Source organism: Sminthopsis crassicaudata, chromosome 2 (genome assembly GCF_048593235.1).
Source record: "Sminthopsis crassicaudata isolate SCR6 chromosome 2, ASM4859323v1, whole genome shotgun sequence".
NCBI classification, from domain to species: domain Eukaryota; kingdom Metazoa; phylum Chordata; class Mammalia; order Dasyuromorphia; family Dasyuridae; genus Sminthopsis; species Sminthopsis crassicaudata.
In genome coordinates this window covers 599,163,553-599,176,234 of record NC_133618.1, presented here as the reverse complement: position 1 = coordinate 599,176,234, position 12,682 = coordinate 599,163,553, and the positions used below count along the sequence as shown (strand labels likewise).

Genomic DNA, 12,682 nt, shown 5'->3' with positions numbered 1-12,682 from the left:
ATGTTGAAAATTTTTGATTGATTTTTATGAAAGGATTTGTTGAACTAATAAAAGGAGTTATATAGGAAAAAAAATGCTTAGAATATGAAACCTTGACTTTTTTCCAAGCAGATTAAATTTTTGTAAATCTTAAAATGTTTTGGGTATTACATTTGTACATCTAGTTTGATAGGTGTACCCACCAGATGTTGTTTAAGCACAACTGTGATAGCTCATTATATACAATGTTTATTTTGAGATTATTTTGGTTTACTCCTTGATAACATATTGTACTCGACAGGTGTGCAAGTAATATATTGCAACATAGGAGTTGATAAGAAATTGTAGCTCTTCTGGGCCTTTAAGAGGTGACTGAACAGTTTTAGATTTATTTCAAGAAATCTATTGGCTTATAGTTTATACAAGTTTTATATTTCTTCTGTGTACTTTTGTCTCCCTGTCTTCCCACATTATACTTTCAATTTTTTATCCTTCTTTTCTTGTTGACTAATTTGGAATATTGCTAATAAGATTTCATTTAAAAATGTCTTATGATGGTGTTTTTTTGTTTTTAAATCATTGGCATTTGCCAGTGATTCTTCTCTATTTACTCCTCCTCCTCCCCCACAAATAAGCATAATTAAGCAAAACAAATAAATATTTAGCCATATCCAAAAATATACATTTCATTCTATACTTTTTAATTCATCACCTTGCCTAGAAGGGATAATCATTTCTCTTCATTATTTGAGGCCATAGTTGCTCACTGTATTTATCAGAGTTCTGAAGTTTTTCAGTGCTGTTTACTTTTATGTTATTGCAAAGTTGCATAAATTAGCCTTTGGTTTCTTGTGACTAACTTGATTGTGGGGCAATTCATACAGGTCTTCCCAAAGTGCTTTGGATTATAAAGATTACACTTAAAAAAGAGTTCTGCTTCAGGTTGATGGATGGACTTTAGTTTAACAAACATGAATTTAATGGCAACTCATTATGTCTTCAGGGATGATCTATATGCATGCCTTCTGGAGTATATCAGTTGCACGTATAGGTTATTAGTAGAGATTATTTCTTTTATATGATCCAGTTTACCTTGATTTCTATGATCCTATCATTTTTGTCCATTTTTTCTGGAAAAAATATTTCAAGTATTTGACAATTACACCGAAATAATATTGAGGTTATGATGTCTATGGATTATGTAGTTTGAGGTATCTATTAGGCAGTAGGAATTATGATCCTGGGATAAGGAGAGAAATTATGGCTCTTTTGGTTAAATGAGGAGGTCAGAAATCAGGCTATATAGAGTTTTAGAAAGAATAAGAAAAGAAATAAAGAGTTCTGTTAAAGATGACCATCTTCTCAAAGAGCTTAGTTACAAAAGGAAGGAGAGATGTATATTGATGGCCAGCAGAATATGATGGATCAACTGGGGATTTTTTTTTGAGGATGGGGAGACATATGGGCTACATCAGAGAAGTAGTCAGTAGACAGAGATTGAAGATTAATGAGAGAGTGGGAATAATAAAAGGAGTAGTCTGCTAGAGATGATAGGATAAAATGGGATGTAGAGAGGATTAGTCTTGGGAAAGGTAAAGTCCACCTTTTCATGTGAGACATGAGTGAAGAAGGAGATACGGGGAAGGCATCTGACTGATGTGAGATGAGGAAGATGGTAGAGAAGGAACCTTTTGGCAAATGTCTTTTTGTTTTTTTCAGTGAAATATGAGGCAATACTAAAAGGATGGGATAAAAGGGAACTATGGGTAATCTGAAAAAGACACGATTTGGTGATTGGAAAAATGATGGGTTCAGTTAAGATAACTTGACATAAATTTGTATTGGATCTGATCATTAGCTAAATAGTAAAGTCAGTAAACTTTTGTAAAATAGCTTATCATGAAAAAAAATTCCATAAAGAAGATTATATTTGGTTGATTTTATTACCAAAATCTGAACTTCTTAAATTTTTTCCACTAGCAAATTACTTTTTGTCCAAGAAATTTTTATGTGACCCTGGACATATAGGTATGAAAAATAAGTATAGAGAAAATATACCAGACAGAAAAGTTAAGATATATCAAGAAATTAAAGTTTTACATGGACGTAGAAGGTCTTATTCAAGCAATATTTGTTGAAGAAATCAATTTTTAGATATATGCTAGATTTAATGAATCTTGGGATCACATTCCAAGTAGACATTCTTAAATAATTCAGAATTAAAAAAAAAAATCCTCAGGTCTTGATGTCTTAGGATTTCCCCCCTAGCATGCCTTCTCCTTGCACAGTGTAAGCTGTGTCTCTATGTCATTTTGATGATTACTTTTCTTGCATTATTATTTTTAATTTGGAGATTTTATTACTCTGACTCAAAGTCTCCTTAGTATATCTATTTTTTTTTGTAAAATTTAGTATGAGTAAATAAATTTGTTTATTTCCTATCATATAGTAAAAGACATGCAGGTTTTCTAGGAATAGAAATAGGGGTCTTCTTAGGATTTTATTAACATTTGAGAAAATTGTAGTCATTTAAAGTATGCCATAGTTTAAATTTTATAGTACCTTCTTCCTCTCCTTTCGAATCATGTGTCTGTTTATCCTTCTTTAACTCTTTGATATATATTAATTCCTGTCAAAATCAGAAATGTTTAGCTAGAGCAGGAGTACCCTGTTATAAAATACTTGATAACCTCTGCTTAAGACGTCAGTGATGAAATCAGTACCTCCTTATGCAGTTAATTTCACTTTTAGTAGCTCTAAATATCAAGAAGATTTTCTTGCTTATCAGATCTAAATTTACCTCTTTATAGTTTCTATTTTGTTATTTGTTTGTTTGTTTGTTTTTTCGGAGGCTGGGGTTAAATGACTTGCCCAGGGTCACACAGCTAGGAAGTGTTAAGTGTCTGAGACCAGATTTGAACTTGAGTCCTCCTGAATTCAAGGCTGGTGCTCTATCCACTGTGCCACCCAGCTGCCCCTCTATTTTATTAATTTGGAATTATTTTCTGAGAGGTTCTGAAATATTACTGAATCCTTTCTAAAACTGCTTAATTGCTATCTTCTTGCTGATATCCAAGAGTCTTTCTTTAATTGTGAGTTGGTAAGGATAGGGAAGGGAAAATAAATTTATCACGTTCTAGATTTAGTAATGATAAAACTGGACTATCCCAGGATTTTGACTACATGGAAAGGAGACTGGCACATAACAGGTCAAGTGAACCAGTAAACTCAACTACAGCAAGAAATAATAAAGTACCCTATGTCCATGCAGATGAAAGATCGGGCCCCTGATTTGAAATTCACTTCAATTGAGTATTTTTTTTTGTTGGTCATTTTTATTATTATTATTATTATTATTATTATTATTATTATTATTATTATTATTATTATTATTATTATTATTATTATAGCTTTTTATTGATAGAACATATGCATGGGTAATTTTTCAACATTGACCCTTGCAATCACTTATGTTCCAATTGTTCCCTTCCCTTACTTCCTCCCCTACATGGCAGGTAGTCTCATACATGCTAAAATGTATCTTAAATACCATATATGTGTACATATTTATACAGTTCTCTTGTTGCACAGGAAGAATTGGATTCAGAAGGTAAAAATAACCTGGGAAGAAAAACAAAAATGCAAGCAGTCCACACTCATTTCCCAGTGTTCTTTCGCTAGGTGTAGCTGGTTCTGTTTATCACTCATCAATTGGAACTGAACCGGATCCTCTCATTGTCAAGGATTCCATCAAAATTGATCCTCATATAGTACTTTTGTTGAAGTGTATAATGATCATTTCACTTAGCATCAGTTCTTCAAATAAGTATTTATCAAACAGCTTCATCTAAGACATTGTAGTAGGCATTAGAGAACCAATAAAATAAAAAATAAAATGAGAAACAAGTCATGTCTTTATGAAACATATGTTTTATTCTCAGGATGCAACATATTAACAAATAAGCAAATAAATATGGGATTAATTAAGAAAGAAAGCAAAGAAGAAAACAAGCATTTATTAAGCTTCTGCTTTGTTACAGGGACAGGGCAAATATTATTTGATTTTCAAAACAATTCTAGGAAGTCAATAAACATTTATTAAGTATATGTCAGGCATTGTGCTAGATATTGGGGGTGTAAAAAGACAAAGTTATTCATTGCTCTGGGAGCTCCCAATCTATTAGAGTAGATAATATGTGAACAACTATGTACAAACAAGTTATGTAGAGGAAATAATTAACAGAAGAAAGGCATTAAAATTAAGAAAGACAAGAAAAGGTAAAGATGAAATTTTTGCTGTTGGGGAAGTCAGGAAACAGATATTATATGCTATTATTATTCCCATTTTACAATTAAAGAAACTAAGACAGAAGTTAAATGATTTGCCTGTGGCCAAATATTTGGTAAATATCTGACTGAACTTAAGCTCAAATCTTCTGATTCCAGGTCTTAGTGTGATATCCACTAACTATCTATTACAAAAAGGTAGTGAGTCTTGGAGAAAGAAGTATTTAAAGCAGGAATCAGGAATCCAAAATAGTTATGCAAGGGTCTGAGAAATAACTGAGTTATCAGCTATTAAAATGGAAAGCCAAATGTTTTCTATTGGAGGGGTTGCCATATTTTTCTTGTAGTTCTCTTTTTCTTCTGTCCCCAGAATGAAATAGAATTGGTTTCACAATGTATATGGGATTAATTCTATAAGATCTAAAAGTGTGTGTATGTATGCATGTGTGCACATGTAAGTGCATATGAAAATCAGAACAAGACAGTTTTTTTCAAACTATTATTTAATGTTATAGAGTAAACATCAAAAGTGATTATATTATCTTCTTTTTACCCTTCAGAAATCAATTGTAATATTTTAACAGTATTTTTCATTTTGAAGTCAATCTTTCAGATTTAAATTCTACAGTGAACTCCAGTTAAAAGGTTTTTTGCTGCCATTGGGCAAAATTAGAAAACCTCCAGTCTTAAGTCAGTGTCTTTTTGGTTATTAATGAATATTATTATTATTATTATTATTATTATTATTATTATTATTATATAATGAAGCTTTCAAAATGAATAGTACTTTTCTAGGTAGAGTCTTCCAAAGGTTTATGATCATATCAAGAATCTAGTAACAGTTGTTACTATGAAAAACTTATCAACATTTAAAAGTACAGTAGATAATAACATAAAGCACTTAGAAAAGTATATCATCATTAAAGTAATGTAGCAGTTATTAGTAATTATTATTGTTCTGACCTCATAACTTATTTTTTCCTTTCCTTGTTCCCTTTCTACTCTACTTTCTTATTTTTTACTTAAGTAAATAATGTTTTGTAATTGTATTTACATAGTTTTTAGGTTTTTCTTGGCAGATAGATCTTGAAATAATGTTCACATAATTTGCAATAAATAGAATTTCTTTTCCATATTTTCCTCCTGGGTTTTGTTGGTAACATATAGACATTCTAATAACTTATATAGGTTTGTTTTATATCCTGGTGCTAAAGTTGCTAATTGTTTTGCTTAGTTTTAAAGTCAATTCTCTAGGGTCCTCTAAGTTTATCATCATCATAACAGCAAAGAGGGATTATTTTCTTTCTTCATTACTTATTCTTACTTTCTTTTTCATTTCATAACTGCTGCAGTTAACATTTCTAATACATTATTGAATAAGAGTATTGACAAGATAGCCTTGCTTCACCCTTGATGTTTTTGGGAAGGTTTTTGGTTTCCTATTTCAGATAATGCTTATTCTTGAATTTATATAAATAATTGTTTTAACAAAGACTCCAATTCCTATATTTTTTACTATATTTAATAGGACGATTTTGCTAAAAGCTTTTTCTGTATCTTTTGATATGGCCCATAACTTATATATAATCTATTTACAAAACATATGCATGGATAATTTTTGCAATATGTTGAAATACATGTTAAATCCAATATATGTATGCATATTTATAGTTATCTTACTGCACAAGAAAAATCAAATCAAGAAGGAAGAAAAAGAAAAACTGAGAAAGAAAACAAAATGAAAGCAAATAACAACAGAGAGAGTGAGAATGCTATGTTGTGTTCCATACTCTGGTCCATGGTGCTCTCTTCATCACTGAACAAGTAGAACTGGTTTGAGTGCTCTCATTGTTGAAGAGAGCCACAAATATGACCTATAGCTTATTGAACTCCCTATTCTTCCTTTACTTTTTTTCTTTCCTATCTCTTCTCTTTCTCCTGTTTGTATATCTTTCTTTCTTTTCTTCCTCTTCTGCCTTATCCTTGACTATCACATAGAGAACTATAACTTAATGTTTATTGGAATTGCAGTGTAAAATGTAATGTTCTCTTCATAATTTGAAAAATATTAACTTAGTAATAAAATAAAACATAAAAAACAAATGTCTATGCTTAATTAAAAACCATGAAAGTTAAATATTTTATACACATGGGAATTACAGTGATGGTTGTTGGTAGAGGAACAAGAGGAACAAAAATAATGAGCCTGAATCATGGAATATGAATGGTATCAGGAAGTTGAGGGCAAAAATTGAAAATCACATTAACCTGAGTGAAATAATTATCGTGGATCAATTATTTTTTAATCATTCTGCTTTTTCATAATGTTAATATAAAGAAAAAACTTTTCAATTATATTAATATGATGGGTGTGCTTTTCTTTAGGCAGAGAATCCTCCTAATGGACCTGATTGCGGTTATGGATCTTTTCATCAACAGTATTGGCTGGATGGGAAAATAATTGCTGTGGGTGTCATAGATGTCCTTCCATATTGTGTGTCATCTGTATATCTATACTATGACCCTGATTACGCCTTTCTGTCCTTGGGGGTCTACTCTGCATTACGGTAAGATCTTACCTTGTCTTTTTGCTTTGTTTTTGTAGAATAGTACCTGCTCCTTCATTTCTTTGTTTTTTCCTCATCCTAATCTTAGGTCTTAATCCATTGTGATGAGGAATTCATTTACAAACTACAATATTTTGTTGGCTTAAGAGTACCCAATGTATCATCTTTAGATTGGATCCCTACTTATTAACAAATTTTTAAAAATGTTTCTACCTTTTTTAGTTTCTATATGTTAATATTTCTCCATTACACATTTTGATGTTTCATCATTTTTTCTATAGTTTTACTTTTGCTTTACCAACTTGACCAGAGACACTTTATCATTTTATTGTTTATGTCTTTTTTATTGATTTTATCCATGCCATTTTTATGATCATTATTATTAAAAATAAAACTTTAGTTGTATTTAAATTCATTATTACAGTATGATTTCAGTTAGCTAAACTCAGTTATTTGGGGGATGATTATCTAGTTATGGCAATTTTGTAGAATGAAGATGAGAAATCTTTGGTCTTTGACTTAATTTGTCCTTTTTGTGGTAGATACCCTTTTCTAAATAAAACAAAAGGCACATAAAAGGGAACAAAGATTTTTATGAGATAACATCCCCATCTATATATCTATAGCTGCAAACATGCAACTTAAAAATTAAATTAAATTCTAACTGCAGTATCCTCAAGTACCAAAAGATAGAGATGTTACTTTATAAAAATCTTTGTTTCCTTTTATGTGCCTTTTTTTTCCCCTCTGTTGCTGTTTCTGGTTGGTTTTCTGGGGGTCTTTGGACCAGCTTTTCTTTCAGTTGAATAATCACCACGAGAATAGCCAAGGATAAAGTCCAAATTCTTTATTTATCTCCTTCAAAGTCTTGTTGCCTGGGGTTTGGCTAGCTTTCTGGAGGTCCTCCAGAATATGTCTTGATTTCTGTGGAGGTAGCAGGAAGGCCACCAAGACGATCTCTGTCTTAAAGTCTATCTCAGTCTGAGAGCTTGTATTCTAGCCTTCAGTCCTCTGACTTCCCCGAGTCTGTCCTAGTCCCCCATAGTGGTGGGAGATGGAATGAATGTCTCTGGCTGAGTTTGTCCCAGCTTATATACTCTATTATAATTGCATGATCGTAGGTATGAATTTTGTAGAATAGGTGTCAGTCTTGTAGAACTATACTAAGTACTAAGTACATGTACTGAACTAGAAAACAATTAATCACCTGCTAAACTAGATAACCATTGTCTTATGAATTCCACTGAGTGAACGCCTTTCTCCAGAGTTCTGGCTCTTTACCCTCTGTGCTTCTATGTTAAAGGAAGTTTCTGTGTGGATTTTTTTTTTTTCTATTTCTCATATTTTCCACAAAATATGTGAATCTTTTTGCCTTTCTCTTCATTTTTTCACTGTATGGTTTTCTCTGTCTTTATTTGTCGTTGTCTGTTTTTCTCCTTCCTTTTCTGTTTCCCTTAACTTCATTTTTCCTTAAATCATAACATAAAACTTAAAGTTTTCTTATTTTATATATATATATATATATATGCATATATATATATATATATATATATGTTGAAAAATTATTGTCCCTGTTCATAATAAGTACCTAAGTAGGACAATAAATTAAAACAAAAGGAAATAATTGCTAAATGGAGTAACATGAATTGTTTTTTTCTTTGGATCCAGGGTCCTTTGGTAGAAAAAGAGTTACTTACCTCTGGTCTCTTAAGACTAGTCATGAGAGGTGTATTCCATATTGTATAACTAAAACATTATAAATTCTTTGTTCCTTAAGATTTCCAACAAGGTTGTTGCTATTATATTATTATTATTATTATTGTATAACATACTTTTTACAATATTTTATCAAAGCATTCTTTTATGAACATGTTATCTACTTCTCTTTTTTAAGTACTTTTAATATTTGTAATTACTTATAGAGTACAAGGATTTTTATGTATATAATTTTATATTTTAGAAATGTTTTTATTTTTCCCCAATTGAATATAAAAATAATTTTTAAAATGTTTTGAAAAATTTTGGGTTCCAAATTCTCTCCTTTTCTTTCTTCCCTCCCCTTTTCCTGCGACAATAAGCAATTTAATAAAATTATACAAGTGCAGTCATGGGAAATATATTTCTTATAAGTCATGTTGTAAAAGAAAACATTGACCCGTCCCTCCAAAACTAAAATAAAGTGAAAAATAGTTTGCTTTGATGTGCATTCATGCATTCAGACCTAGTTCTTTCTTTGGAGGTGGATAACATTCTTTATCATGAGAACTTTGGATCATTGTATTGCTGAGAATAGCTAAATCATTCATAATTGATTATCATACAGTATTGCCATTGCTGTGTACAATATTCTTTTGGTTCTGTTTCCTTCTTTGTGTCAGTTCATTTAAGTCTTTCAAGGTTTTTTCTGAAATCATACTGCTTGTCATTTCTTATAGCATTATAATATTTCATCACAATCACATACCACAGCTTGTTCAGCTATTTCCCAATTGATGAGAATCAGTTGATGATCCCCAATTTCTAATTCTTTGCCACCACAAAAGGAGCTGCTATAAATATTTTTGTATTAATAAGTCTTTTCCCCTTAAAAACAAACAAACAACTAATTCTTTGAGTTCAGACTTAGGGTATTACTGGGCACACAATTTTATAGCCCTTGGACATAGTTTCAAATTGTTCTCCAGGATATGATAAAGTTCTTAAGAGTTACAAGTATCATGTCCCAATGTAGGAATGTAAATATTCTAACCATATTGAGCCTCTGTGCTTTTTCTTTCTCGTTTACCTTTTTATGCTTTTCTTGAATCTTTGAAAATCAAATTGTCTGTTTTGCTTTGGACTTTTCATTAGAAATGATTGAAAGTCCTTTGTTTCATTAAATATTCATTATTTTCCCGGAAGGATTATATTAAATTTTGCTGGATATGTGATTCTTGAAAGTTGTAATTCTAGTTTCTTTGTTTTCTGGGATATCATATTCCAAGTTCTATGATCTCTTAATGTAGAAGCGATTTAATCCTGACTACTGTATACAATATTTGAAATTTTTTCTCTCTGGCTGCTTGCAATATTTTCCCCTTAACATTGGAACTCTGGAATTTGGCAATGGTATTTGTGATAATTTTCTTTTGAGGAATTCTTTTCAAGTAGTAAACAGTGGATTCTTTTAATTTCTATTTTGCTGTCTGACTTATGGATAAATTATTGAAATATGATATTTAAGCTTTTTAAGAAATTTTATTTATTTAAATCTTGACATGCAGGTACTTTAGTAATTCTTAAATTATCTCTCCTGGATATATTTTTCCAGGTCAATTGTTTTTCCAGTAAGAAATTTCATATTTTTTTCTAGTTTTTTCTTCTTTTGATTTTGTTTTATTGTTTCTTGCTGTCTCCTGGAGTCATTAGCTTTTACTTGCCCAATTCTAATTTTTAAGGAATTATTTTCATCATTGAGATTTTATGTTTCCTTTTCCATTGAGACAGTTTTACTTTTTAAGGAGCTGTTTCCTTCAGTGAACTTTTGTACATTTTTGTACTTCCTTTACCATGCTGTTGATGCTTATTTTTTTTCATGAATCGCTTACATCACTCATTTCTTAACCATTTTTTTCTTCTATCCCTCTTATTTGATTTTTTTTTCCTATTAACTGGATCCATTAAGTTTAATTTTTTAAAAAATACTTATTTTTCCCCAATTCCATGTAAGAACAATTTTTGAAATTAGTTTTTTTTTTTTTTTTTTAAGTTTTGATTTCCAAGTTCTATCTTTTCTTCTTTCCCCTCCCTTAGAGAATAAACAATCTGATATAGGTTATGCATCTACAGTCATGTAAACCATTTCCACATTAGTCATTTTGTGTAAGAAGACTTCAAGAAAGAAAAAAAAAATTCTATCCTTCAGTCAGTATTCAGACGTTATTCTTTTTCTGGAGACCAAAAACATTTTTATTATGAGTCCTTTGGGATTATCTTTGATCATTATATTGCTGAGAATAGCTATTACGATTATTCATTATACAATGTATTATTGCTGTTTCTCTATAAAATATTATTCAAGTTCTGCTCACTTCACTTTTTATCAGTTAATGTAAGTCTTTTCAGTTTTTTTTCTGAAATCATCCTACTTGTTATTTCATGTAACAAAACAATAATACATTGTAATCATATATCACAACTTGTTTGGGCATTCCCTAATTGATAGGTATATCCTTGATTTCTAGTTCAGTACCACAACAAAAAGAGTTGGTAAAATATTTTTGTACATGTAGGTTCTTTTCCCTTTTTGTTTGATCTCTTTGGGAAACATATCTAGCAATGATATTGCTGAATCAAAAAGTGTGCAGAGTTTTATAGCCCTTTGGTCATAGTTCCAAATTGTGCTCCAGAATGGTTAAAACTGTTCACAATTCTACCAACAGAGCATTAGTGACTCAGTTTTCCCACACCCATGCCAGCATTTACCTTTTTTTCCCTTTTTTTTTCTCAAAATAGCCAATCTGATAAGTATCAGGTGGTACCTCAAGATTGTTTTAATTTACATTTCTCTAGTCAATAATTTAAAGCATTTTTTTCATATGACTATAAATAGCTTTGATTTCTTCATCTAATAATTGCCTGTTTGTATCCTTCGACCATTTGTCAATTGGGGAATGACTTAAATTCTTATAAATGTAGCTCACTTCTTTATATATTTGAGAAATCAGGTCTCCAGAGATATTTTGCCCCCCCCCCCCCAAGTTTTCCTTCTAATTTTGGTTGTATTTTTGTTTCTGCAGAACACTTAAAATTTTATGTAATCAAATTATCCATTTTACATATCAAAATGCTCCCTATATCTTTAGTCCTAAATTATTCATTTTTTTCATAGATCTGACAAGTTATCCCATGCTCTCTTGTTTATGTTATCACCTTTTTATGTGTAAATCATGTAACCATTATGACTTTATTTTTGTATATAATGTGAGTTATTGGTCTATACCTAGCTTTTGCCATACTGTTTTACAGTTTTCCCAGGAGTTTTTATCAGATAATGATTTTTTTGTCCCAAAAGTGTGACTTTGGGTTTATCAAATACTTGATATTACTATAGTCATTTACTGTTACTTATTTCTAAAGTTATTTATCTTAGCAAGTTTTTTTTTTTCTTTTTTAGTTGATTCTTTAGGATTCTTTAAGTATACCATCATATCATCTGTAAAAAGTGATAGTTTTGTTTTTTTCATTGTCTGTTTTAACTCCTTAAATTTTTTTTTATTGCTATACCTAGCTTTTCTAGTATAATAGTGAATAATAGTGCTGTTAGTAGTTATCCTTGCTTCATCCCTGATAGCTTATCCCCATTCCATATAAGGCTTGCTGATTGTTTTAAATAGATTCTCCTCATTTTAAAGAAAATTCTACTTATTCCTATGTTCTCAAGATTTTTTAATGAGAATTTGTAATGTTTTTTTTTTCCAAAAGCTTTTTCTACATCTATGAAGATAATCATATGATTTGTTATTGTTATTGAAACTTATCATTTATGCTGATTGTCTTTCTAATATTTAACCAGGTCTATTCCTGGTATAAATTCCACCTAGTCATAGTGTATGATCCTTGTGATATATTCTGTAATGTCCTTGCTAGGGTTTTATTTTATCTTTATTTTTCTAATTGTTTAATTTTATGTCCATGATTTACTCTTTCTTTCTTTCTCTTTCTTTCTTTCTTTCTTTCTTTCTTTCTTTTTTCTTTCTTTCTTTCTTTCTTTCTTTCTTTCTTTCTTCTTTCTTTTCTTTCTTTTGTCTTTTCTTTCTTTCTTTCTTTCTCTTTCTTTCTTTCTTTCTTTCTTTCTTGTTTCTTTCTCT

At 30.4% G+C, this 12,682-nt stretch overlaps 1 protein-coding gene across 10 annotated transcripts in view; it reads left to right on the top strand.

The window, feature by feature from the left end:
- ATE1 (arginyltransferase 1) overlaps positions 1-12,682 on the top strand; it is a 163,794-nt gene that overhangs the window by 63,043 nt on the left and 88,069 nt on the right. For all 10 annotated transcript variants that reach the window (XM_074295766.1, XM_074295764.1, XM_074295762.1 and 7 more), the window contains one exon: positions 6,652-6,833. In XM_074295766.1, coding sequence (XP_074151867.1) covers positions 6,652-6,833 — 182 coding nt within the window. The remainder of the gene's footprint in view (positions 1-6,651; positions 6,834-12,682) is intronic.